At 40.5% G+C, this 25,448-nt stretch overlaps 1 protein-coding gene across 1 annotated transcript; it reads right to left on the minus strand.

The window, feature by feature from the left end:
• Window positions 1–19,067: 19,067 nt before the first annotated feature.
• On the minus strand, window positions 19,068–22,784 carry nat16l (N-acetyltransferase 16, like). The gene is made up of 5 exons (XM_030076220.1): window positions 22,709–22,784; window positions 21,660–21,856; window positions 21,416–21,525; window positions 20,325–20,439; window positions 19,068–19,985 (listed from the first exon to the last, which is right to left on the minus strand). The coding sequence occupies exons 2-5, from the start codon at window positions 21,846–21,848 to the stop codon at window positions 19,428–19,430; spliced, it is 972 nt and encodes a 323-aa protein (XP_029932080.1). The 5' UTR covers window positions 21,849–21,856; window positions 22,709–22,784; the 3' UTR covers window positions 19,068–19,427.
• Between the last annotated feature and the right edge of the window lie 2,664 nt (window positions 22,785–25,448).

Genomic DNA, 25,448 nt, shown 5'->3' on the forward strand with positions numbered 1-25,448 from the left:
TAGAAACATTCAGTTGCAAACATGTAACATAACTATATTGGACTGTAGTTGCTTTGTATGGTGCTAAAACCATTAACTGCATACAAATCACACTTGTGTACTAGGAAATATGAATATGACTACACTACTATTCCAGCATTACAATATCTGTTACATGATCAATATACATTGATGTTTTTAAGAGTACAACTCTTTCACCAACAGGCTGCTGCAGAAATTCTGCGCCTACGCATACATTTATTGATTGGATAAAAAGTGGTCGCTAATTTTCCTGGGGGGCATGCACAAACAGCAACAATATAAACAAGCAATAATTAAAATCATCAATGTATCATTAACCGCCAAAGGACAAAAACAAGCTAAATGTAAAGATCAGAAAATAAGTAAAATACATCTACATATGAAAGAAAAACCAGAACCTACAATGAAAATAAAAACAAAATTTCCAAATAACATTCCAGTTGTGAAGACACTCACCATGGTGTAACCCCCTCACTGTCACCGTACAGTATAGTATAGTCAGGAATGCACACCCATCCAACACAATTACCTGATTTGTCTTAAAGGGATATTTCACCCATTTTGAAAAATGAGATATTATTTCACTCCCCCCTAGCTGTTCTGTAGGACAGTAGTGGTGCTATCCTCCTCTCAGTGTTACTGAGTGCTGGATACTGGCTGGATGCTCCAAATGCTAACTGTTAGCCCCCTGCCATTGAAGTGGACCTCCCCCCAGCAAACAATCTTAAAGATAACCACCTTAATACTCCTGGATGATATTTTTTGAAATAACATAAAATTTTTCAAAATGGCTGAACTATCCCTTTACAATCTAAGTTCTATGGTGTCAATCTACTGAGTCAGGTATATTCAAGTTTTAATATACAGGGCTATTATTTAACCATTTCTGAGTTATAACCAGCCCGATTAGTCCAAACTCATGAGGCATATGCCATTGATTTATGGTTGTATTATTATAGTCTAAACACATTTATTACGCTAAATTTGTCCTGCATGCCACAGAAAAAAGTCTAAAATCTAAGTGCATCGTTCTTGCAGGTGTAGCTTTGATTTGCCAGGCAGTCTAGCTGCTCAGTGGTATTATGTAGGGCTGTTAATTCGCTCAAAGCATATCGGCAGTAATGAGTTGCAGATGCTGGAAAATGAACCTCTCCATCCCCATCCCTCCTCTACTCGATTAAATCTGATGAGCAGCAACACAGAGCACAGCACCATCGCTTCACCAAAGGGGATGAAGGTGGGAATGACGGATCGTTCCTCTGTTTGGCTCTGACTCGCAGTTAATGATGCAGGGTTGACTTCAGCAGTGGTGGCGTATCCATTCCCTGGTGATGATGGATGTATCCTCTGTCTCATCTCCTAACAGCATCCCACCCTGCTGTTATCATTTCAGCTAGGCCCTGGCTGATATGGACAAGACCAATATTTTTAGACTGAAGGTACTGATAGCTGTCTATATTGCATATTTATGACTGACCATTTTTGTGCCTAAAAGTTCAGAATATTCAGAGCTATCCCCGCAAATTTTTCCTCTAGCCAGGTTAGAATACTATTGACACAACATTTGGTGCGGCATTGTACACTAAAACTCTCCTTGGACCCAGCCTAATGACAATCTTTTACAGTTTAGTGGCACTTTAATGTAAGGTGATCCATCTTTCCTAGTCAGTGGCAGTGCACTGCCTTTCACTGAAAAACTAATTCCAAAAAAAAAACAAAACACAAATAACACATACAGAACCATATGACTTTCATAAATATCTGGCATTAGTTGTTAAAAGACCAAAACTATTCAAACTGTGTACATGTGTTGATATTTGAATGAAATATATGGTGTGACAAAAATGGGAGACAACCTTGCCAACTGGTGTGTGAACAAGATGTTCAGCTATATTTCAGTTTCATACTTGCATTTCTCAAATATCAATCTGTCTCAGTTCCAAATAATTTATTCTTGAGGTATCAACTTCATGTATTCGCTTTTGTTAAATAATGGAAACAAACAGTTCTTGGCAGTGGACTCTTGTTAGTGGCTTCAGGCTCCACTGTACATTCTCAGTTACTACCATTAAAGGTGAGGTGGAGATATATGGAGGTAATATGTGTTGTACAACTATGTGCGCGCCCTGAGCAACAGTCCAGCAGCACGAAATGCAAGCCTTTGTATTACATTCATTGAAGTGTTGAACCCGCGGGCCAGCCCATCAGCAGCAGTGACTTTATGCTGTGATTTTGTCATTAAAGAAACTATTATAAACCCAATTTGTGGTTTGCAGCATAAGACAAGGATGAAGACTGTTTCCAAAATAATTGAAAGTTAGTCATAAATGAGGGTTTGTGCCACCTAACATGAAGAGATACTGTCGGAGAAGGACGGGGAGGCCATGCCGTGGTCCATCTCTGGGACGGAATTCATGAATTTTGCAAACTGTGGGCAATAAATGTATTTTGTGTCAATGCAATGAAACATCAGCACAGTTACTTTGGTCCACATAACATGTTGTCGTGCTGTCCTGTAAATCAATCAGACAGCTAATACATTGAACTGGGGCATTTTTGGTCTCTGTATGGTATCACTCCCTGTGAAGTGTAATTACAGCCAGTGAGTGAGAGCTTGGAGAGATCAATGCAGCCTCCCCATGGGGAACTCTGCAGAAACAGAGGCCACAGGTAGATGCTTAGGCGGCTGCAGAATGTGTGAGATGCACAGGCGGCCGTGAGAATGAGATAGTCAGTTTGACAGCTACAACACACAGAACAACTGGTGACGCCGCTCCTGTTCAACTGGCCCACAGGCGCTGCTGCATCTCATAAAACAAAATCAAGGGCATTTGGACGATAGAAGACTCGTAACAGCCGACGGTGAAAGGTAGAACCCCACGACTCCACAGGTGGTTGCTAAGCACAATACAATGTTATAGCTGCCTAAGGGGAAATTTAAGGGGAAATCAGAGGTCAAGTGGTTGAAAACAAACTAAAGGAGGAAGGAGAAAAAGGAAATTCCAGCCATGATGATTGTGCCTGGTATGCTTTGTTGTGCTGCCGGATTGTAAAGTCTGGCTTGCACAGACGCTATTAGTTCATCTGCAAGGCTACTCACCCATTACTGAGAGAAAACGGACAGTTTGTCTGTTAGTGTTGGCTGCAATGCGTGCCGTGACGACAGATCATATGTGAACAGCAGGGGACGTTTGACGCTTAAAAAATGACGTGACGCATTTCATTGGAACAAGGTGTGAGTATTCCGATTTTTTTTTTTTTTTTCAGTTTGGGACGCAGGGTAAGCTGAGGTCTCACTTCTTGCTCACTGAGCTGTGGCGACAGAAGTCGAATGTGAAATCCAGTCCTCTCTACTTGGATAAATCTCGATGGAGGAGCTGACATGCATTTTCATTTTTTTGTTAAGCGGAGCTACAGGCTGTCTGTCAGAGTGATTGCGGTGCTAATGAAACCTGTAGTGATGATTATGGCAGGAATTCATCACAGTAATACGGACTCTCTTTCCCGCCTGCTGCTTTACCGGAGGAAAGCTCATCACTCACAGCCTGACATCAAAGTGGGATGAGAATAGGAGAGTGCTGCTGCTGCTGCTGATGATGATGATGACGATGATGATGATGATGATAGTTCTATGCCGTCACTCCCTCAAGCAGCTAGGATCCCCACTCTGTCTAGATCACTGAACCAGTAAAGATGACATACACCATCAGGATGACTATAGTCCTCTGCATTATACACCAAAACAACGAGAACTTTTGATGTTTCCTTTTTGTGAGTGAACTTTAAAAATCATCTTGAGTGCAAAATTCTCGATGAGTTGCTCGGCTTGACATTGTGTCCATGGTTTATGTGGTTATCCTGACCTGGGTGTTTTCTTTAAAGCTGGAATTTCCCTAATGTACCACTGTATTTGAATCAATACCTCATGTGGCAATATGTATCAGTCATGCTGGCAAAAATATTCAGTGTAAGCTCTTGGGTAAGCCGGGGTTGGGTAAGTAGCTTGTGGAGTTGCCCATCTTACGCAGTCCAAAATTTCAATAGCAATTTACTGTCTCCAATCCTAGTAATACTGCCATGACAACACTGACTCCTCAATCCTGATTAAAAATGTCCCAGTTCCAGTTTTAATGTATGACTTTTAATCGATGTCTTTGGTTAACTTTGTCACATTCATTAATTTTGTCTCCATATTGGATGCTAACTGTACATCGCTGAGGTGTTTTAGTTAGTTAGTTAGTTAGTTAGTTTACTTTATTGATACCAGAAGGTAAAATTGGTTTGCAGCGAGTCATTCATACAAGACAAAAAGGACGATAGAAGACAAATAAATAAATACACAAGTTCATCAATATCAATAACACATTCTAAGCTTGACCTCAATGGAGTGCAAAGTGAACAGCCTTAAAGTGCATAGTGCAACATATCATTATGCCATCATGAGCACTGACCCAACAACATCATCATCACCACCATCACCATCATCATCATCATCATCATCATCATCATCATCATCATCATCACCATCATCATCATCCTCAACACCATCACTGTTATCCTTGCCAAAGAACAACTAACCTAGTTCTTATTAAGCTGTATGATGGCTGCAGGAATGAAACTGGATCTGTGTCTTTTGGTTTTGCTCCTTGGTATGTTGTACCTGCAACCCGATGGGAGGAGCTGAAATTCGCTGCACAGAGGGTGAGCTCTACCACCTAGAATGGAACCAGTCAGCCGCTGTAGTTTTTGCAGTGTGCTCTCTAGAGATCACCTATCAGTCAAACAGGGTATCGACCACTGGGGCGTCTTTTTCACTGAATGTTTCGATACATAGAGCACATCTCTTTGTGTTTGCCATTGGATTTTTTTCAGGAAAGAACGACCGGACATCAAGTGCTTAGAGCTGCATGTCACGGAGCTTTTCACTGAGCTCGGAGCTAAGATAAGTGAGACTTCCTGCATGGAAAAGTGTAAAGAAACACCCGGTTGAGTTGGAATCATGGAGGAGTCCTGGAATTGGCCAAAATATCCATATATGACATCATGACACAATGGCCGCCAACACAGTCAACAGTGCACAAACTTTTTCTGTGAATGGAGTTTTATTTGAAAACACATTCAACTTCAATTTAGTGCTCTCTGTAGTCTTTATTGGTACCAATTTATATCATTGTATGGTTTTAAACTGATGACCAGTCCTGGCACAAGCAATGAAGATAACAACCTGCTAAGTTACGGTCAGATCAGTGTTTTTCTGTCTTGCGGTGGGCATTCAAGTTTCAACTGGGAAGTCTGAACATCCAACAGTCAATGAAAACTTAATTAAAGCTTCCAGGGAATGGGTATAGGTTGAATTCCTACTGTGTTATATCAATCAGCAATAATATAAAGCAGGAGAATAGCAATGTATGAAAATGTCACTGCTTACTATTTTAATGTGCACGGTGCCTGTCAACAATACTGCTATAAATAAGGCAGCAGTAACCATGTGATTTGTGATGCAGTCCCCTTCTCAAGTAATAAGTAACTAGAAAATAACCTTGATTTCCTTGTAATTGTAGACCAATCATAAAACGTGTCATGAAAATTTGATCAGTGGCATCTATCATGCACGTCCCAAATGAACAAACAAATGAGCAAATAATGCAGCGCCCCGTGTGCCAATCACTGTCATTTTTAAAATGCAAGCATTGTTTTGTGCTATCTGAGTTATCGCAGGTGACCAGCGGATCAATGAACAAGCAGACAAATGCACGAACACACGCACACACACACATGTAGTCCGGTCAATACTACCTCACGACACGGTGAGGGACAGCTAAAAAAAAACAAAACTATGAAGGTCAAATGCAAACGGTGTCTCTACAGTGAGCATCTGAGATTGTAGGGTGAGGGCTGTATCAGCACTGCGGCACAGACAGCAAAGTCATTTGGAAGCCACTCTAAGTGGTTAATTTACCTAGTATGAGTCATCAGCAGCACCCCAGCCTCCAAATCAGTGATCCACAACAACAAGGTTAGGAAAGGGAAAATGGTCTCTATGTGAACAATCGCATTTATGAGCAAGAGACAGAGAGATGGAGAGGGAAAGAAGCAGCATAAAATTGGTTGTAATTAATGGAATAAAGCTCTATAGCAGAAACAATCAGCCAGGCTGGCAGCACTCAGCATTATTTGCCTGTTGCCCCTCTGACCCATCATAAAAATCAAACCTCAACACTGTAAAATATCACTGCCATCACCAGAGCCACAACAATACCCAAGATTCCCACCCTCAGAAATTTACTGTCATTAGTCACTAATGCAGGGCATTCACAAACCAGGGGCTGGAAGAAAGAGGAAGATAGAGAGAGGGATTTTGTTTTATTTTTTCCCCACAGAACTGCAGGTAAAATCCCAACTCATCTGTAGAAATCTGAAAAAACATCTTTATTTCTCCATTTTCCCACTCCATCCACACTAAAGCAACGCTTTTCTCCTCCCAAAACCAAGCTTTTCAAGAGCACTCGCCCAATTAGCTAAATTTGAAAACGCCAGTTTTGCACTGAAGTGAAGCAAAGAAAACAGGGAAAATGAATTATGTAAGATTGTTATGTGATCTTGGCTGGAACCAAAACAATCAACATGGTGGGTAAAGTAATACCAGTGTTGTCCCGGGCATGCCTATTCAAGAAATTCAAAGTGTTTTTGGTGTTTTGGCGTGGATGGCCCACTTTTCAAAAATGTGAAAACGCTTGTCACAACCCCAGCTGTGCCCTTGTGTTTTCCTCTGTTGCCTTGTATCCAGTATCGGCAAATAATGCTGAGAGTTGTTATGCATCCTCACAGCCCTATCTCCTTTTTTATTCAAACAGAATGAAGAATGATATATTAACACATTTATTGACTGCATGTGTGTAACTCCTCAGTGTTCAGCTCAGAGTGAGGTCACATGTTCAGCTTGTGTCAAATTTGACCTTAGAGTATTTCTGACAGCCTCAGAGTGCAGTATCAGCTGAACAGGGACAGAAAATACAAGCTAAGGTGGTAGGTTTTGGACTTCAGGCCTTACAGTGCACTTGTTTGGCTGCAGAACACTTGGATTATGCTGCACAAGCTCTTTGCAGTAATTTTATTGTCTTTTTTCCCTCACTGGAACTCTGAAGCCGTTACACTTGTATCCACTGAGTGATTTATTTGGGTTTCCCAGCCTCACACTTTGCATGAGGCTCCGTTCTTTGGGCAGGATTTGCTCAAATCCTGAGCAACGTTTTTGACTGGTTCTCATGTTTGAATTCTCCCCCAGTCAAAGGAATGCACATTTCCTCTCAACCTGCTATCCAGCTACAATAGTGATCAGATTTGTTACTTTCAAACTGGCAGTATCCAATCAGCCTCTTGGCTGATTGGAGCCTGGTGTTAGGATAGAATACACCACTATGCAGAGTAGAGGTGACTTTAAGAAGCCCACCAAAAGAAACCCTGGTAAAAGGAAAACAAGGTTAATTGTAAATATGTTTGTGCCATAGATGAAACCTGATGGGAGCATGGGAAAGGATCCCATGGGTGGTTTGTACCCAGTGGCGGGCTTCTCTCCAGGCTTATTAAAATATTCCCTGGTGCTGTGGGGAATCTGTCTATTCACTGGGACTATGTCCTCTTAGTGAGACGGTTGTCTAAGAACAAATCGCTGGGGGATAAAGGGATAGCCCTGACTCCCACTATGGCTTAACAAGCTCAGAGAGAGAGATAATGAGAGGGAGAGCAAGAGGGTGAGAGGAAGGGAGAGACAAAGAAAATGAGAGTGGGAGGAAAAAGCAAACCCCTTGCTTCCTCCACTGCTGTCAAGTCAGCGTAGTAGACTTACTGCATGGAGTGGGAGGTAGACTAAGACAGGATGGTGAATCCATTTCCCTCAGCCAAGTGTAAATAAACAGTACAGTAGCTTTGTCTCGGTGAAACAATGCAGTGAAATAGACTGATGCAAGCATTGTTAAAAGGGGGAGGGTGGCTGGAGCAAAGACAGACAAGAAAGCCACGTGCAAACATGTCACCCCCCAAACAATGACTGATTCTCCCTCTGCACAAAACAGCAGCAAATATCTAATCAAAGTGTGTTCAGTGGTGTTTGTAATACTGCATGAGACGGGTGGGCGAATGGATACAATTGAGCAAGGATATAAAATTCACTAATTCAATCCATTTTTAAAACAATGACAAGGACCTTTAATTTGGATTGATGTTGATTTTGGTGGCCCCTGTGGACAAAAGCAGTAGTGGTAGCAAAATGAAGACTGCATTTCCCATGAGCACCACCGCCTTGTGTTGTAAAGGTCTTGATGCAGGTCTTGTTGTGAGAGAATAACGACATAGAAGTAGCCAATCTTCGTTTGCTTATGTAGGTCATCCAGAGGAATCAGTATATAATTGAGACTGTTTCATAAGCAGTTAAAAACTCCTTGTAGTTGCTTTAGAAACAATTAGATTGAAATAGAAGAACAATTTTGCAACAGAGACAAACATGCAAACCTATAAGAACAGTTTTGTGTTACTAGGAATTTCATATTTAATTTATATTATATGTTATTAATAGATTATTATTAAATTAAAAAGATCAATTTAAAACTCATGTTTTGAGTAATATCTACAAAATATATTCTTCATGTTTCTGCTAAACTTTTCCCAAAGCAAGCAGTCGTATCTTAAAACTGATGTCATTTTTCCTCCCTTTTCTCCAGCCGTTCATTTCCATTCATTCCACTTCGATATGAAAATGAACTTTCAGAGACTTCAAACTTTCCTCACACCAATATTCCTTCACCGTGATAAAGTCCTCATCATTAGTTTTCCTAAAAGCAGCAGCACTGTTGTGTTTTAATGACTTGACATTAGGTGGAGTGAAACAATCCCTCCACCAGGGAAAATAGTCCCCGGGGAAACTTCTACTTTCCACAGCCAATTATCAGTTCTGTGGTTTATGAATATTGACTTCGTTAGCCACAGAGGCAGAGCATTATAAGGTGGCTGTCTCAACTAAAAATTCAAATTTAAAAATTGAGGGATTTTGATTATATGTTGAGAAATCTTTAGTATCCCTGCATCATTTGTAAAGTGGTTTGTTGTGATGTAAAATGTGGGGACAATGTAAAAAAAATGGAACAAACATTCAAAATCACTGTTATTGTCCTTTAAAAATGACATATTACTAACATGCTATGTATGAATTGAATTCAAGACCTTTCAAACACGTGAAGCCCTGGCAAACACACACACATACACACACACACACACACACACACACACTTACACCACTTTACACTTCCCACCACCATCATGAAGGTGACAAAAGGATGAGACAGGTGAGAAGTTGTTTTAAAAAAAAAGTACAAATAAAAAAACAGGAGTCACTAGAAAGACAAAACTGCTTGTGCCATGTGCTCTCAAGTGAATTAAAACAATGAATTTTCCTCGATGCTGTGCATTGAGTGACGGCCACTGAGCGATGAAGACTGGGAGGAAAAACATGCAGGAAAGAAACAGAGAAGAGAACACTGTTAGAAAAGGCAAGACAGCCAGAACCTGCAGCAGGAAACATATCCATATCCAACATATCAATGCATATCCAGTCTATTTGAAGGACCATACCGGTGATTTTGAGTAATTGGCTCATATACTACAATTTACCCATATTTTATATTTTAACAAGCCATTTTGCCAATCATGTAGGGATTTCACAACATATAATCAAAATCCCTCATTTTTCAAATTTGGATTTTTGGTTGAAACACCCACCTTATAATGTTCTGCTTCTGCATCTAATGATGTTGTCAACATTGAACTGATAATTGGTGGTGTAAAACAAATGTTTCCCAAGGGACTATTTTCTGGTGGAGGGACCATTTCACTCCACCCAAAGTCAAGTGATCAAAACACAACAGTGCTGCTGCTTTTAGGAAAACTAATGAGGACGACTGTATTACAGTGATGGAATACTGGAGTGAAGAAAGACTGAAGTCTCTGAGAGTTAATTTTCATATCATAGTGGAATGAATGGAAACCAACGGCTGGATAAAATGTAGGAAAAATGACACCAGAGTTCTCTGGTTGCTTAGGGAAAAGATTAGCAGAAATGTATATAAATTATTCATATACATATACATTTTGTAGATATTTTGCTATACCTGCAAAATCGCTGATATGTTTCTTTAACCTTTACTTAACCAATTCATTTTCATGGGAGAACAAAACAGCAAAAGTGGAGAGAGAGCAGCAAAGAAAAGAGAGAAAATGGTGTAATAAAACTGGCTCACTCTGTCACTAATTACAATTTTAGTTTCAGTTTCCCTGAAATGAAAAGGGTTGGGTGCAACGTTACCTGTAAAACTATTGCCAGTACTTACAATCGTTAACTATAAAGTGACACCTAATCTGGGTTACATGGGATTATTGCAGAATGGAAATGATGAAAAACTGACAGTGACGCTGTACGCGTGTAGACTGCTGAGTGGCTGGTCTGATACACCACAGTAACACAACACCCAGAGTGCAAATGAGCCTTGTTTTTCTTGACTTTGGCAACATCTGTGGTGATGAGCGGTCATTGCTGAGGTGTTACACACGTCATATCCCAGTGATCACTTGTCACTGAGTGTCACCAGCACTTGGACATGATTGGACTGACAGCAGCTGCCACAGCCCCAAAGCAAGTCATTTTACCACTTCCCCACTGAAGGAAAACAAAGATCATGTAAATCCAGAGGGACATCGGGCCATATTTCAAGGTGAAACAGCAAATTTGGTCATCCGTTAACAACCATTAGACACCAGCTAATTCACAGCCTAGTTACTGATTACACTACACATGATCATGTTGTGTCAGATTCCTGATGTTAGACCACAGCAGTATGATTTCAACCACTTTACTATTGCACATTCCCCTAAATAATCAGTGTATTTCACTAAGATAGTGCATATCCCCATTGATTCAGCAGTTTATTATATGGTCATCTGCTTTGCACGACTCCATCTGCATCTGTTTTGGCACTAGTCCAGCGTGGAAGTTGGAAATTGGAAGTTCAGTTTGGAAGTTGAAAGGTTGAAACTGGAGGTAAACCCATATACGTACAGGGCATTAGGAGGCAATACTGAGTCAAAAAAAAAAAAAAAAAAAAATCATTCAAATTTCTTTTTTGGTAGATTATTGAAGTTGGAGGTGTGGTCAGCTGCACAGGGCGGCAGTATGACTCCATGTGATGAAGTTGGAATTTGAATATAGATACAAAGTTAAGGTTTCATGTCAGGCATAGGGGACTAATGTTAGGGTTAGGTTAAGGTTAGGGGTAAGGGTTTGGTTAGTTGGGTTTAGGTTAAGTAAAAGGTTAAGGTTAGGGTTAGACATAATTAGATTATGGCTAAGATTAGGGAAAAGGCTGTGGAGCTTTAATAGAAGTCAATTGTCTTTGCCGTTTGTTTTGGACTTCAGCACACAAACATTTTCCACACACAGGACTCTACGCCTCATTCACTTACACAGATATTCTGGTGATGTTATGGAAATGCACATTAATTCTAATTCTTTTTTTTTTTTTTTTTTTTTATTATTCACTTGCAATTAATTTTTATGTTCCATGAAAATGTGGTAACTGATCTTTTGTTTACAGAATCGGAGCGTGACGAAGTGGCCACCGTGTGAATATGGTTAATAGATTTCGCCATTACACCATTATATGATATCAGCCAGCAATAAGAAGAAGTAAAATGTGGAAAAAAGAAACCTTGTGGATTATTTCTTTGAAGAAGTGCAATTGAAAGCCTGCTCTGAATTGTCTGGTAAAGCCACAAGAATAAAGGCTACTCCGCATGCTGTGATAGTGTGATAAGAGCATAATGCGCCATCATAATGGCCTCTTATGTCCTCTTATTGTCCTGACGGGGGTACCATCACATTGTCTGTCCGCATGTAAATATGCTCAGTCATAAACACGACAGGAAAGGCATGCGCTTGTCTCAAATACCCTGCAAAGGATAGAACAAAGGGGGACCAGATATTGGATGGAGTCATGAAAAAGGAGGAAAAGAGGAGAAAGGAGGGATGGAAAGACTGGGCAGGAAGGAGGTAATGTAGACTAAAGTAAGGAAAGAGCGTGAATGAGAGGAGTGAATAATGGTAACAGATAGAAGGAGGGAGGGGACGGGCGGGGGGTGATTGAAAGAGGCAAAGGAGAAAAAAAAAAAACAGACTGAGAGAGGGAGGGAGGCTCCCGGGGGCTGGATGACTCACTGCTGCAGTCGACTTGTGCGTCACAGTCACTGGAGGGGGAGGACACACACACACACACACACACACACACACACACACACAAACACACACGCACGCACACACACACAAACTGGACTGGAGGAGGAGATAGTGGAGAGGACTGTATGCAGTTAATTACAGCTTGCCAATTCACACACACACACACGCGCGCGCACGCACACACATCCATACTCACATGCGCATGCTGTGTCTGTGTCACACACACACACACACACACACACACACACACACTTTGTGACACTCATTCTATCTGATAGCTCCTGGCAGGCAGCAACTGGTGGTTCATGTGGGACGAAAACACAGTGTGGATGGCAGCAATCTAACACTTTGATGTTACTACTGTTCATGCTGAGGATGGCAATACACACCGACACACACACACACACACACACACACACACACACACACACACACACATAAAAAAAAGCTTGCAAATGCCGCGTGTATAGCCATAGGCTTGAACATAAACATACACACATAATCATGTATATATGCATGTGCACACATATACGTTCATGAATGCAGGCTCACGTACACATGTATAATATCAGAAAGCATGCATGTGCGCACACACACACACACACACACACACACACAAAAGCTGACAAGTCAATGGCAACAGCAGGAGGCAACAGCTTGTACTGAGCTAAAGTGTTAAATTTCCAGCAGAGTGTTCTGACACACATCCATAAAGCACACACATTGCCATGCATATTCAAACACACACACATAACAGCAGGAGTCATGACCAGAAAATAGGATTTTTGACATGACATGATGGCGTATGTGTGTGTGTGTGTGTGTGTGTTGTGTTATTTCACCAGTGGCACACAAACATGAGCAAAATCTAATGCAACAAGTGTTAATGCTTGTCAGCTTGGAGCATTTTGGTGGGTAACATTAATTGTATCCTGTTATCGCCGTGGATACCAACAACATCTTTAGTCGCCACGGGACAGGAGGGATCCCAACCACCTCCCATCTTCATTTTGCCGCTTTCTCAGTCATGATTTTACAGCGGCCGTGCTGACGTGTTTCAGCCTGATTTGGATGACCTTACTCAGAGCATGTCCTCAAGAGCAATTTCAGCGGGTTTTATGAGACGCAATCAGTGCCAGACGCACACTGACAGCTGTGCAGGATGTGTGCTAACAGCCACTAGAAGGCAGGGACAGTGACATGGAGAGCAGGATCACATCACACACCGCATCATCACTCGGCAAATAACCAAACAAGCTTGTGTTTTTTCTAGTCTATTACTGCATCAGAGGCAATGCTCCAACCACACGCCGCCTCGTTTCTTCATCAGCCAATGGGAACGTCGGCTTGGTTTGCTCATTGAGTCAACAGCCACGTGAAGGAATTAGTAAATGTGACAAGAAATTAACCGGGAAATTTCACGCAAAAAGGGAGAGAGAGAGGAATTAGAAAATTATCAAAAAAGCTGTCTTTGTTTTTGTTTTTTACTTTTTTTTTTAGGCCATTTTCAGGTCATTTCTTGTAACTTTTTACTAAGTTCTTGCAAACATTCAGGTCATTTCTTGTGAAGCTGCCTTTTTTCCTGTGTTTTTGAAAGCAGTCAAGCCAGTTTGCTCAGGTGTCAGAGGGTGTAAGGCTTGTGAGAGGCCTTTCACAAGCATTTAAATTCACTGCAAAAACGCAAAATCTTACCAAGAGTATTTGTCTTATTTCAAGTCAGAATGTCTTATTTCTAGTCAAAATATCTCATTACACTTAAAATAAGACATGATCACCTCAGAAGTAAATTGTTTTTAGACATTTTTCACTTGTTTCAAGTGAAAATTCACTTGAAACAAGTGAAAATTTACTTGTTTCATTGGCAAAATTTGCCAGTGGAAAAAGTGAAAATTCACTTGAAATAAGTGAAAATTAGCTAGAAACAAGGAACAAATTTTGCCAATGAAACAAGCAAATTTTCACTTATTTCAAGCTAATTTTCACTTGAAACAAGAGACAGTTGTCTAAAAACAAGTTACTTCTGAGGCGATCATGTCTTATTTTAAGTGTAATGAGATATTTTGACCAGTAATAAGACATTTTTGACTTGAAATAAGACAAATAATCTTGGTAAGATTTTGAGTTTTTGCAGTGAACACAAGAAATCAGATGTCAATCCAGGCTTCAAAGGGTTACCTCTGATCTTCTACAAAGCTTCCTGATTACTAACCTCATCTACTAAACAGTGCAAATCTCAGCTTTTAGTGCTGGTTCACCCTGCCTCTCTGCAAGGTGAGTTTTGGTGAAAGAAGGCAGGCTACACCCAGCAGAGAGATTAAATACACATAATAAATAATAAATAAGCAGCCTGGGTAAAAAGCTTATTCCACAAATTTAAAGCCGTGTAGAGAAAGAGCTGTCGCAGTTGTGTTTTGGTGAATGCAAGTGGAATTTCTTACTGAAAGAGCTGCTCTGTGCTTACTGCATCTTTAGCTGATAAAACCACACTTGCACAGGATTTGAATTTCAAAAATGTATTAAAATGAATTGATACTACATAATAGTTATAATCTGAATGCAGAGTGCAGATAAAGGCATGAACAGGTAATGGTAATGTCTGATTCTCCAGGCGCCTGTGTACAGAGACTGGACTTCTACGTGGAGTAGTGTATGATCTGGCCAGAGTTTGACATTTTTATTTAAACAACATACCCACCTTCAAGTGAAGCTCCAGCCTTATCTAATTTTTTTTCCTCATGCTTGTGCTGAATTCAGATTGTCTTTGCCATCTCTTCACCTGCGCTGCTGCCCGGCTCTGAGCAGTGATTGGTCAGATGTTGACTGTCAATCATGGCAGCGATGCGTGCGGCAGATGACAGAGCTCAGCTGACTTGACTTGGCGAGTGCGGGCCTCATGAGCGATGGCTTGGGGGCCTCGCCAACTGCTCAGGCTGCACCGGAGATACTGTGGCGCGCATGAGGCCCCCAGCACAACATGAGGCCCCCAGCGCAACATGAGGCCCTACACACAGGGCGTATCCTGCGTTTAGGGAGGGGAGGCTCTGGTTTGACCCATCCACCACCGCACCTGCCTCCCTATGCAGACTCTGTCTCTCCCTTTGTCACGTTCCTGCTCTCTCTTACAACCACCTATTCTTCATGCATCAGTGCCACACAATGTCACACTGACACACTTTCCTCTGGTGGACCTGCAGCTCTGTGACTCGCTTTGCCTTCATACTGGGCTGCTTTAAAAGTGATAACTGTTTAGAAAATCCCATTTTGCAGTCCTGTTTGTTGCCTATCTTGACAAAGTATATACACAATTGTGCACTGTATGGGTCGCTCGAACCAATCAGACAGTGTGTAGTGACTCACCATCTGGCTTTCAGAACAACTATACAATATCACAGCAGCAAAATGTAAAAGCTTTCAGATACTGGATATTAGTTGTATCAGTGTTGTTATATCAAATCAGTGATTGAGGATAGAAAAACTGATATAATCTGATGAGGATTAAGCCCACTGTCCTGTCCAGCTACAGATCAACCACACTGCACCTGATTTAAACCTCCTACCTTCCTCACTGTTTCTCCCTCATTTTTTCACTCTTACTCTCCCTCTCCCTTGATCTCACCACCACTTAAGAATAAAACTTCTATTTTTTTTCCATTACTTCTCCTTTTACTGTTCTTTCCCACCCCCTTCCCTTCGACTGCCACCTCCTTCCATCCATCCATTACGCAGCAGTGGCTGCCAGCCATATTATCTGTGTCAGTACTTATTAGAACTGACTCATATCAATTGTCTGCTAAGGCAAAAAGCAAAAGGTGTTTGTAACTGAACAGAGTTGAACTCGAGGGTTTAATACCTCCACTGTGGCCATTTTTTTTTTTTTTTTTCAGCAAAATAAGTGAAAATGTCCTTGGTTGTGGGCTAACGTCAACTTTTAAATCCTGGTTTAGCTTTTTCTTATGGCTGTCCTCTTAGATTTCACTTGTTATTGATTAAGTGCTGTGCAAAAAAAGTCTCATTCTTATTATTGATACCCATTTGTGTGTACAGCAGTTTTATCATATATCATCACATGAAAGCACCATAAAGACTATATCTGTCTTTTTTGTCATTATTCATACTCACAATTCAACATATTTCCATGTTCCCAGGCTTCTAATCGTGGCGACTGAGCAGCTCCGCTCTGCGTTTGCCCTCCCACATTTCCAATTGATTGATTTTGCCCTCGGGATGTTGATAAGAAAACATATTTTGTTTTGTTTTAATTATGGAGTTGTTAAGTTGTCTTAGAACATCATGTTAAAATAATCACTCATACATAATTTTATGTTTTTTAATTTTGTGTGAAAGCAATATCCAGTGCATTAACTCTTTGAAAACCTAGGCAAATTCACAGGATTTCTTTTGAAAACATGGAGAAAAAGGTGAGAACAAATTAACACAAAATTACTAGTATATTAGTAAAAAAAAAAAAAATGGCAAAAATTACCTGAATATTCCACAAAAAATAAATAAAATGAAATACAATTAAATCAAAAGTAAAAATGACTATAACAACAAAGGCAAAAATTAAAAGAAATTTTGCGTAAAATTTGCAAAAAAAAAAAAAAAAAAAAAAAAAAAGGTTTAAATGACTAGAAAACTGTATCAGTAATGCTGGATCAGATTTCTTGTGTTTAAGTGCTTGCGAAAGACCCTTCACATGCATTTAAACTATTCCTCATTTTGCTGAGAGTCCCCTGGAAGACCCTCAAGGACCCCTAGGGGCCTCTGATCCCCACTTTGAAAACCACTGCTCTAGATTACCACACAATCGCAGTATTTCCTGCTTCAGAACAGCTTCACAGTGTGTGATTGTGATTCTCTGCTGCCGAGCAGTGGATAGAAAGGGGAACTGCAGCTCAGCTTTAACCATCTGTAGAAAAACAGGGAGATTCATATCTCAGTCAGACCAAGAAAATCCAGCAACCCAGCAGCAGAGAAACGATACAGCAAAAGAAACAAAGTGCAAAAACCAAAAGGTTGTCAGCTTCATCTCATCCCCATCATTCTAGTCAGCCTGACACCTGCAGAGTGACAGCCCCATTTGTCTTCAGGCAGGAACAGATGTCTCATTGCTTTGTAGTCATCAAAATCCACTTAAATCTACTTTTTTAACAAGACTCTTAAACACCTCAGTGACACACATAATGACTTTGGCATGATTCCACTATGAGTTTCATACTATAACTCCACATCAACAACTTTTCTTGACATGGAAAAAAGGTAATTAGCTGCCTTTTTTTTGCACATACTAACACACCTGAAAACGGATACCACATGACCATTCACGCTCATTGGCCATGTGCATGTCTAATCTCTACTGTCCACTCACAAAAATATGGCTAACCAGCAAGACTCTTGATGCTGATGTGGGCATCCCTGCATTTACCTCTGTGAGAGCAGACAGGGACACTAAACTATGTGGCAAAACCAAAGGTGGGGGAGTTGGGGAAGCAGTGTTCATAAACATGAGGTGGTTAAACCCAGGGCATCACCAGACCAAACCATGTAAACAAGAAGGACGTAGGCCTAGTGATAATGATTTGGCTTAGGGTTAGGGTTAGGTTAGGGTTAGAGCTACTTCAATGGCAGGAGACTAACAGTTAGCATTTGGAGCATCCAGCCAATATCCAGCACTCAGTAACAATGAGAGGAAGAGAGCACCACTACTGTCCTACAGAACAGATGGGGGAAGTGAAATAATAATACATTTTTCAAAATGGGTGAACTATCCCTTTAAGACAAATCAACTAATGGTGTTGGATGGGCATGCATTCCTGACTGTGGGGTTCATCTACAGCATAGATTCTCGACCGCACGTGATAGAAGTCTGTCAAGAGGCAGTCACAGCTGCCCTAAGTAATGTTAGTAGTGCAGGTGTTGCTTTGGCCTGCCTTCTGTCCTCACCTCAGGTCCACCGAGCACCTTCAGGTGCCCTGGATCACTGCATCAGGAGACGTGACCCTGTGCCTGCCAATGGCCTGCAACTTGGCCAGGCTTTTCTGCAGGACCAGAGGAACATTCCTCGACTGCAGACGCAGACTCTGAGTTGACACTGTTTTCTTGTTGTACTGTTTTGTTTCCACTGCATGAAGAGTGGGACAATCATCAGTCGGTGACTCTGTATGTCGCCATGGAAGTTCAGGTTAATAACCATTTCCCAGGAATGGACATGCAAACAGGCCCATCAAAGTAGCAGAAGGAGTACTTTGACTGCTGTTCTATTTTTAAGAGCTCCAAATATATCAATCCTGGAAACTCAAAAGGTAAGTTTATGTATTCATTTATGCTGCTTCATGATCGTTCTCTCACTTTTTATACAGCAGAGGTTACACATTTTTTCTAAAACTACATTCAAAATAAATTATATAAATAATAATTTCAGTAGATTAGTGTTTTGTGAATACATCTTTTATGGTGAATTACCCTACATATCATTTGCTGAGGTGAATGATCCTATTAACAGTGATACAGTATGTCTTCTTTTTTTTTTTTAACAGTTAAATATCAGGCAATGGAGGTCTGTAAAGACTTCAAACTGTAAAGGATGTCTTATTCTGCTGGCTTGTGAATGATATGCCTAATAAAGCCAAAGTCAGCAGATGCAAAACATTTTGTGTGTGGAAAATCTCAAGATATATCTGATTGTGCTGTTAATTTTCCATTTTCAAAAAAGACACTTACGAATGTCTTATATTTTATTTATTTATTTTGTGTGTGTGTCATGCAATGAAGTCAATGACCCATTCCACATAGGATTATCCATCTTCAGAGAACACAAATCACTGGTCTTCAGCTTGATGTAGATTTATCAAGCTATCCTGTACATTTCACATTGTCAATTTATCAAATTATTTGTGGCTGGATGTTTTGATCAGTCATATGATCTGTTTACAAAATATCATTGCAACTTCTATTAATGGACATGTGAATTGTCCAGAATTGTAAGCTGATACTGAAACTAAATGGTATTAAGAGAAAATTCAAAATGCACCCTGGTTTATGTTTCCAAATCATGAATTTACTATTGACACATATCAAGAGGATTATTTCTTATATGATTTGTTTGCAAAATGGTATTTCTACATGCTTTCTACAACTGTCTCTCGAGAAACAGTTGCTGCACGAGGTCTCTACATGTTCTCACTCCTTGGTGACCCTCACAGAAAGAAAGTAGTGTCTCCCTCAGCGCCTTGGACATGTACACATAGATCCTTACAGTTCCCCTCAGTTCCCCCTTTGCCCAGGCCGCCTCAAGCAGGTTGACCAGTGCACACTGAGCCAACACATGGTCTGCACCGAGCATGTCGATGTTTAAACACAGCGATCCTCCGTTGTATGGGATTGGATAAGGAGGCGTGTACAAACTAAGAAAGGAAGGCGCTGCCAGACTGTCGACCAACCAGGTGATTTTCTGTCTCTTCAGGATCTCCAGGTTTCCTTCCATCCGCTGTAGTGGTACCCAGTCCTGGATAAAACTGATGCCAGGAAGTTGGACCCTGCAGGGCAGTTTGGGGTCAAGGAAAACTCTCTTCACCTGGGCTTCATTCAAAGGAATCAGGCCAGGGATAACTGGGGATTGTAGTTTGTTCCTCAGGTGAGAGATGAAGCTGCCAATGCTCTCTGCTTCAAGAGCTAAAGACAGAACACCCTGGAGGAGAGAAGAGAGAGAGAGAGAGAGAGAGAGAGAGATGGGGGGTGGGGGGTGGGGGGTCAACCAGGTGCCTACTTTGTCCCGATGTCCCAACAACATGAGCAAAGGAAATGTACCAGGAAAAAGTCACTTTTCCCTCGAGACAGGACGGACATGCAGAGGAGACTGGTGTGGGAAGTTTCCAGTTCAGGCAGAAAACTGAGTTTTATAAGTTTTTTTTTTTTTTTTTTTTCATGGATCGATAGATACAGTAGGAATTAAAAAAGAAAAAAGACAGAAAGAAAGAAAGAAATTGCTTATACACACACGCGTGCGCGCGCACACACACACACTAACCCGACGTCCCAGGATCTTGAACTTAACCAGTTTCTCAGGCCCAGGATCTTGTCCTCTGACCAGTCTCTTCATTTTGACACCTGGATGGAGCTGCTGGATGTAGCGGTCAGTAAACCTTCAGAGAAACACTTTTTACTTCAGTCTAGCTTATTTCAGGAGACAAAATGCTGTAATACAACACAATATGAATTGTCTTGACATGTGCATTAGGCATTATTTGGTAGTATTTGGCAGTAATGAACTGAAATAAAACTGAATTTGCAGTGGCTTCAGCCAGTAATGCATGTGTCTTATGTTTTCCCCCTCATTTATATATGTATGGGATATATTCACCTATGTATATGTATATACACAACTCAACTTAACTCATCATTATCAAATATTATTGAATTTACAAAAGAATGATGACTTCCTTATATTAACTCTTGATGCTGAGAGTACATTTCATGCCTTGGAATGGTGTTTTGTTTTTGGGTCAACTTGCCTCAAAAAGTGGTTCTACTTTCAGAAAGGGCTATACTTTCAAGATCTGATATTTGGACATATGTTGTTTCACATTGCCATTTTACATTATCACTTTGCTTTTTTTTTCATTTCCCTTGTTTTAACCATTTAATTATGGTCTGATTATTAGTAGCATAAAATAACAATCTACTTTCAACTGTCTCTTTTAATTTTCCATTGTCTCTTTCAGTTTTAATTCTGGGTAAATTATTCTCCATAATTTCTACCAGCATATGGTATGCTAATATCACTTTTTTTGAAACCCTTTTAATTCTGTAATCCAGAACTTCACAACTTTCAGTGCCTACATTTTTATTTAACATATAGTGCATGTACAGTGTACAGAAAGTATTCAGAACCCCTACACTTTTTTCTCTTTTTAATAAATATACAAAAATTTCTGTTTTCACTTTGTCGTTATGGGGTACTCAGTGTAGATAAATGAGAGAAAAATTTAATTTAAACGATTGTAGCATCAGGCTGAAACATAACAAAAGTGAAGAAAGTGAAGGGGATCTGAGGACTTTCTGAGTGCACTGTATTTTGACACAATGATCTTTTGAAGTTTCACATTGTTTATGCCATACCTCTGTATGACCCCTGCTACACCATGGCCCCTGTCAGTAGGACACACCCTCAGACCCTGCACTACCACTGTGGCCCCCTCATCAACCAACAGGTATGACACTAGCGCCACCTAGTGGAGAAAAAAATGAACAAGAGAGACAAAGAGAGACTTTTCACTTTTCACAGTTACGATTGTGTTAACAAGTTGGCATTTATTTATTCCCAAACACTAAATCTTATTCAGTGTAAGCCCTGTAAACTCACCAGTCTACATTCTCTTCGAGCCAGTACAACCACCCTATCTGGTTCTGTCATCCATGAATGGTAGCGGTGAGGCAGATAATCACTGCCATCATGCATGCCTGCAGACATGGATATGACATCCTCATAGTCATCAGGCTGTGCCAGCCACAATGTCAGCCCTTCACTCTGACCGAGGCACGCCCTCTGCATAACAAACCCTGAAGTCAAAAACACAAAAGAACTTTTCAAAAAACACTCTGGGACAAAAGCCACCCCACCCTTTCCAGGAAAGTGTGGAGGCACTCTTGTGTACATTGATTTAACTAAAATTAACCTTTAATATTCACTTTTTTGATTATTTCAGATCCCCTTTTCAACCATCAAATAAAACATCAATATTTTCTCATTAATTTTCATTATTTCAGAAACCCTGGAGGCACCCTGGAGCTGTGGTCAGATCGTCTTTTAAAGGTGTCTTTACACCTGCCTCGTTTAGTCCGATGGGATCGTACTGCTTAGTGCACCCCTTAGTGCACTCAGTTTGGACAGGTGTGAAACCAGCAGTCACACTCACATGTAGACCAAAACAACCACAGTGAGACCCTGCTGAGGAGGTGCTCTCTGTCCAGTTACAATTTTCAAAGTTTTTCAATGAAGACACAAGCTTTTAATAGTCTATCTAGACCTAAAGGCTGTTGAGATGTGCAACTAAACTCTTACAACATATCAAGTATTAGCCTACCTCTAAGATGAAAGTTTGACATGACTAATAATTTATCCCAATTTCCCAAATGTCATGTCAGTCAATATTATCACACTGAGCAAATGATAAATGACAGAATGAGAGTTCAAACAGAAATGAAAATGTGTCAAAATTTGTGCTGTCGCAGTGCAAAGTTTGTTACAGTGTAGTGTACAGTGTTAATATAGCCTAATTCATGGTAATTACAGAATACTTGTAAAGCACAGTGATACATAAAACATCATAGTGCTGCTGTATTGTATTTCAACACTCATGGAAGGTCTCTTGTCCAATCAAATAACTGGATGTCTTTATAAGCATGACTTACTTGCTGTGGAAGAGGCTGGAGAATGAGGCAGCAGCTGGTCAGAGAGCTTCTCTTCTTATCTGTAGCTGAAAGGTTGTAAAGACGTTGACTGTCATGTGAACAATAAAGTGTGCAGATGTTGCTGTGAAGATAACCACAGTGGAAAAACCCAGACAGATCTTCTCACACCCCTCAAAGTAAAATATCTGTTGATCTATGCAGGGCCGGCCCATGGCATAAACGGGTTATGCGGTTGCTTAGGGCCACAACCACCAGCCAGAGGGGTCACACACTCACTGTGACTCTGTGTTTCTATTCTTACCATAGACTGTATAAATATACTCTTGCAAACACTGCAGTGTCGGACTTTCACAAATGAAGTCTGTGTTGTGGCTGTTTAATGCTGCAAATTAACCCTTTTGGTAACCTTTCCTGCTTCCGCACTCAGACCGTAGTCACAATGCACCGGAGAGACTTATTTTCTGCTCCAGGGCCGAAGTTGGTAGCAAAATTCGGGGCTAACCCCCTTTTCTTTATGGCCAAGTGGCCGAGTAACACACACAAACCAGGCTTGAGTCTTGAGGAGTTCCCGCATTTATTTTTCTGTCAAAAGCTCTAAGGGCACACAGCTTATTTCTTCTCGTTTACCAACACACACACACTCCCGACTGCGCAGCGCATAGCGCACTGTACTGCCCCTTAAAGGGGCTACGGCACCTTGATTACAGCTGCAACATGGGCCCTAAATGTAAATGAAGGAGTGGCGCTCAAGGGCCAAAAAAGAGAAGATTGGAAAAGGGAAAAAAATGACTTAGCCTTGTTTGTTTTGTTTTTTTTGGTTTCAACATTAAAATTTGTATTTTGATTTTGAATGAGTTCAACTAAGCCACAATAATTTAACCTGGGAAGCTGTCTAGGAAGTAATGAATGTTATGTGTTTATGATTTTAGCAGAAATAGCTGAAATCATTAAAACAAGCTCATTGATTTCTTACTCTTTGCTTGCTACCAAACATTAGCTACCATGAGTAGGATGCATCATCATTTATGATTCATAAAGGCTACAGTGGGTTTGTTATAGCACCTAGTGTTTTCTTGCAACATGAAGTATTGGTGATGTAAATCTTTGTAGGTCATATTTTGACAATTTAAATGGATAATTCACACATTTTGAAAAAAATTGCATTTGTGGTGTGATTAATATATAAGCCTGACCTACCTTAAGTGCCTTATATTTAATAATAAAAAATAATTTAAACGGGCATTACTGAAGTTCTTTAGCACATCTGCTGCTGCAGCAGAAGAAACATCATCTTCAGCATCTTGCTTTATATATACTATTGTTTACACTTTTGCAGTTTTAACTTTATTTTGAATTTTTTGCATTCAAGTTGATTGTTCATTGTTATTTATTTGTTTTTTTATCAAGTTTGTTGCTTTTATTGTTTCAATATCTTCACTTTATTTAGCATTTTGAATATTTTTGATTGGGTTTTGTAACTTCTCAAATTTTAATATATTTTAATATACATTGTTTAAAATAAAGTAAGAAATTGTTATTAATTCACTTGTCCATTTCTCGTGTGTGTGTGTGTGTGTGTGTGTGTGTGTGTGTGTGGGTGGGTGGATGGGTGGGTGTGTGTGCGTATGTGTGTGCGTATGTGTGTAAGCCGTATGTGTGTGCGTATGTGTGCGTATGTGTGTGTGTGTGTTTGTATTCATGCAGTTATGAGCAGTGTGTGCGTGATTTGATGGTTGTGCTGGATGTGTTTTGGGCCACAAACAAAACCTTGTTTAGGGCCACCAAAGTCGTAGGGCAAGCTCTGGGCCAGGCCATTCCACATTCTCCTAAGTGTGGAGAATGTGGCAGGTCAGCCCTTATGTCTCCCTTCTGTTTACTCCACAGCACCTGACTGAAACTGGCATCACTGAACAGGATCTCTACAGAGCTGCAGCACTGGTAAGTTGACAAATTTTCATTTCTTTGTCACTTCGTCACTGATAGTTTTAAAGTAAAGGTATGTCCGCCGCCGGGCTGCTTAGGGCAGTTACAAGAGTACGGATTTGGGGCATTTTCTTCTGCCTGGGTAGAACTTAGGGTTCTGACCCGACTGAAGTGTGACCGTGTGTGAGCATTCCACCTTTGGGACGATGTTGTGGATGAATTTAAAAGTTATTTGTCAGTAGAATTGCAAGACCAGCGGTTTGACCCTCTTTCTGTGGGGCAAGTCTCAGACTGGATGTACTGAGCGTGCACGTGTCCAGCGGTGTCATGAGATGACTGTTGCAAAGAAATACCCAAGTCATTGTTGACGTTGCAGACGAACCTGTTGAATTAGGCCGTAAAGTGTATGTAAAAGGAAAGCTTTTGCATTTTAAATAAATAAATACATACTGAATGTTTGGAGTGATTGACGTGTGAGAGACCAGGATGCAATTGAAGTAAAGGCTGTATGTGTCTGGTTTGTTGGCGGGAATAAACCATGGGTTGTCATCAGTCCAAAACAAGTGAAAATAAAATAAGCAATTAAGAGGCAAATTGTAAATCTGAAAGGGAATGTCCTGGAGGTGCCCTGAGCCCAAAATTAAAAGAGAAACATATTAATGATACATCCACAAATCACACAGACATCCAGTAAGATAAAACCAAATACTTCCACACACAAAACAAATGCTAACACCCCAGACACTATACATTTTCACACACCTTTTGAGCCAAACACACCAGCAGGAGAGTTAGGAAGAACTAAAGGATGGTATAA

The sequence above is a fragment of the Myripristis murdjan genome, chromosome 18 (genome assembly GCF_902150065.1).
Source record: "Myripristis murdjan chromosome 18, fMyrMur1.1, whole genome shotgun sequence".
NCBI lineage: Eukaryota > Metazoa > Chordata > Actinopteri > Holocentriformes > Holocentridae > Myripristis > Myripristis murdjan.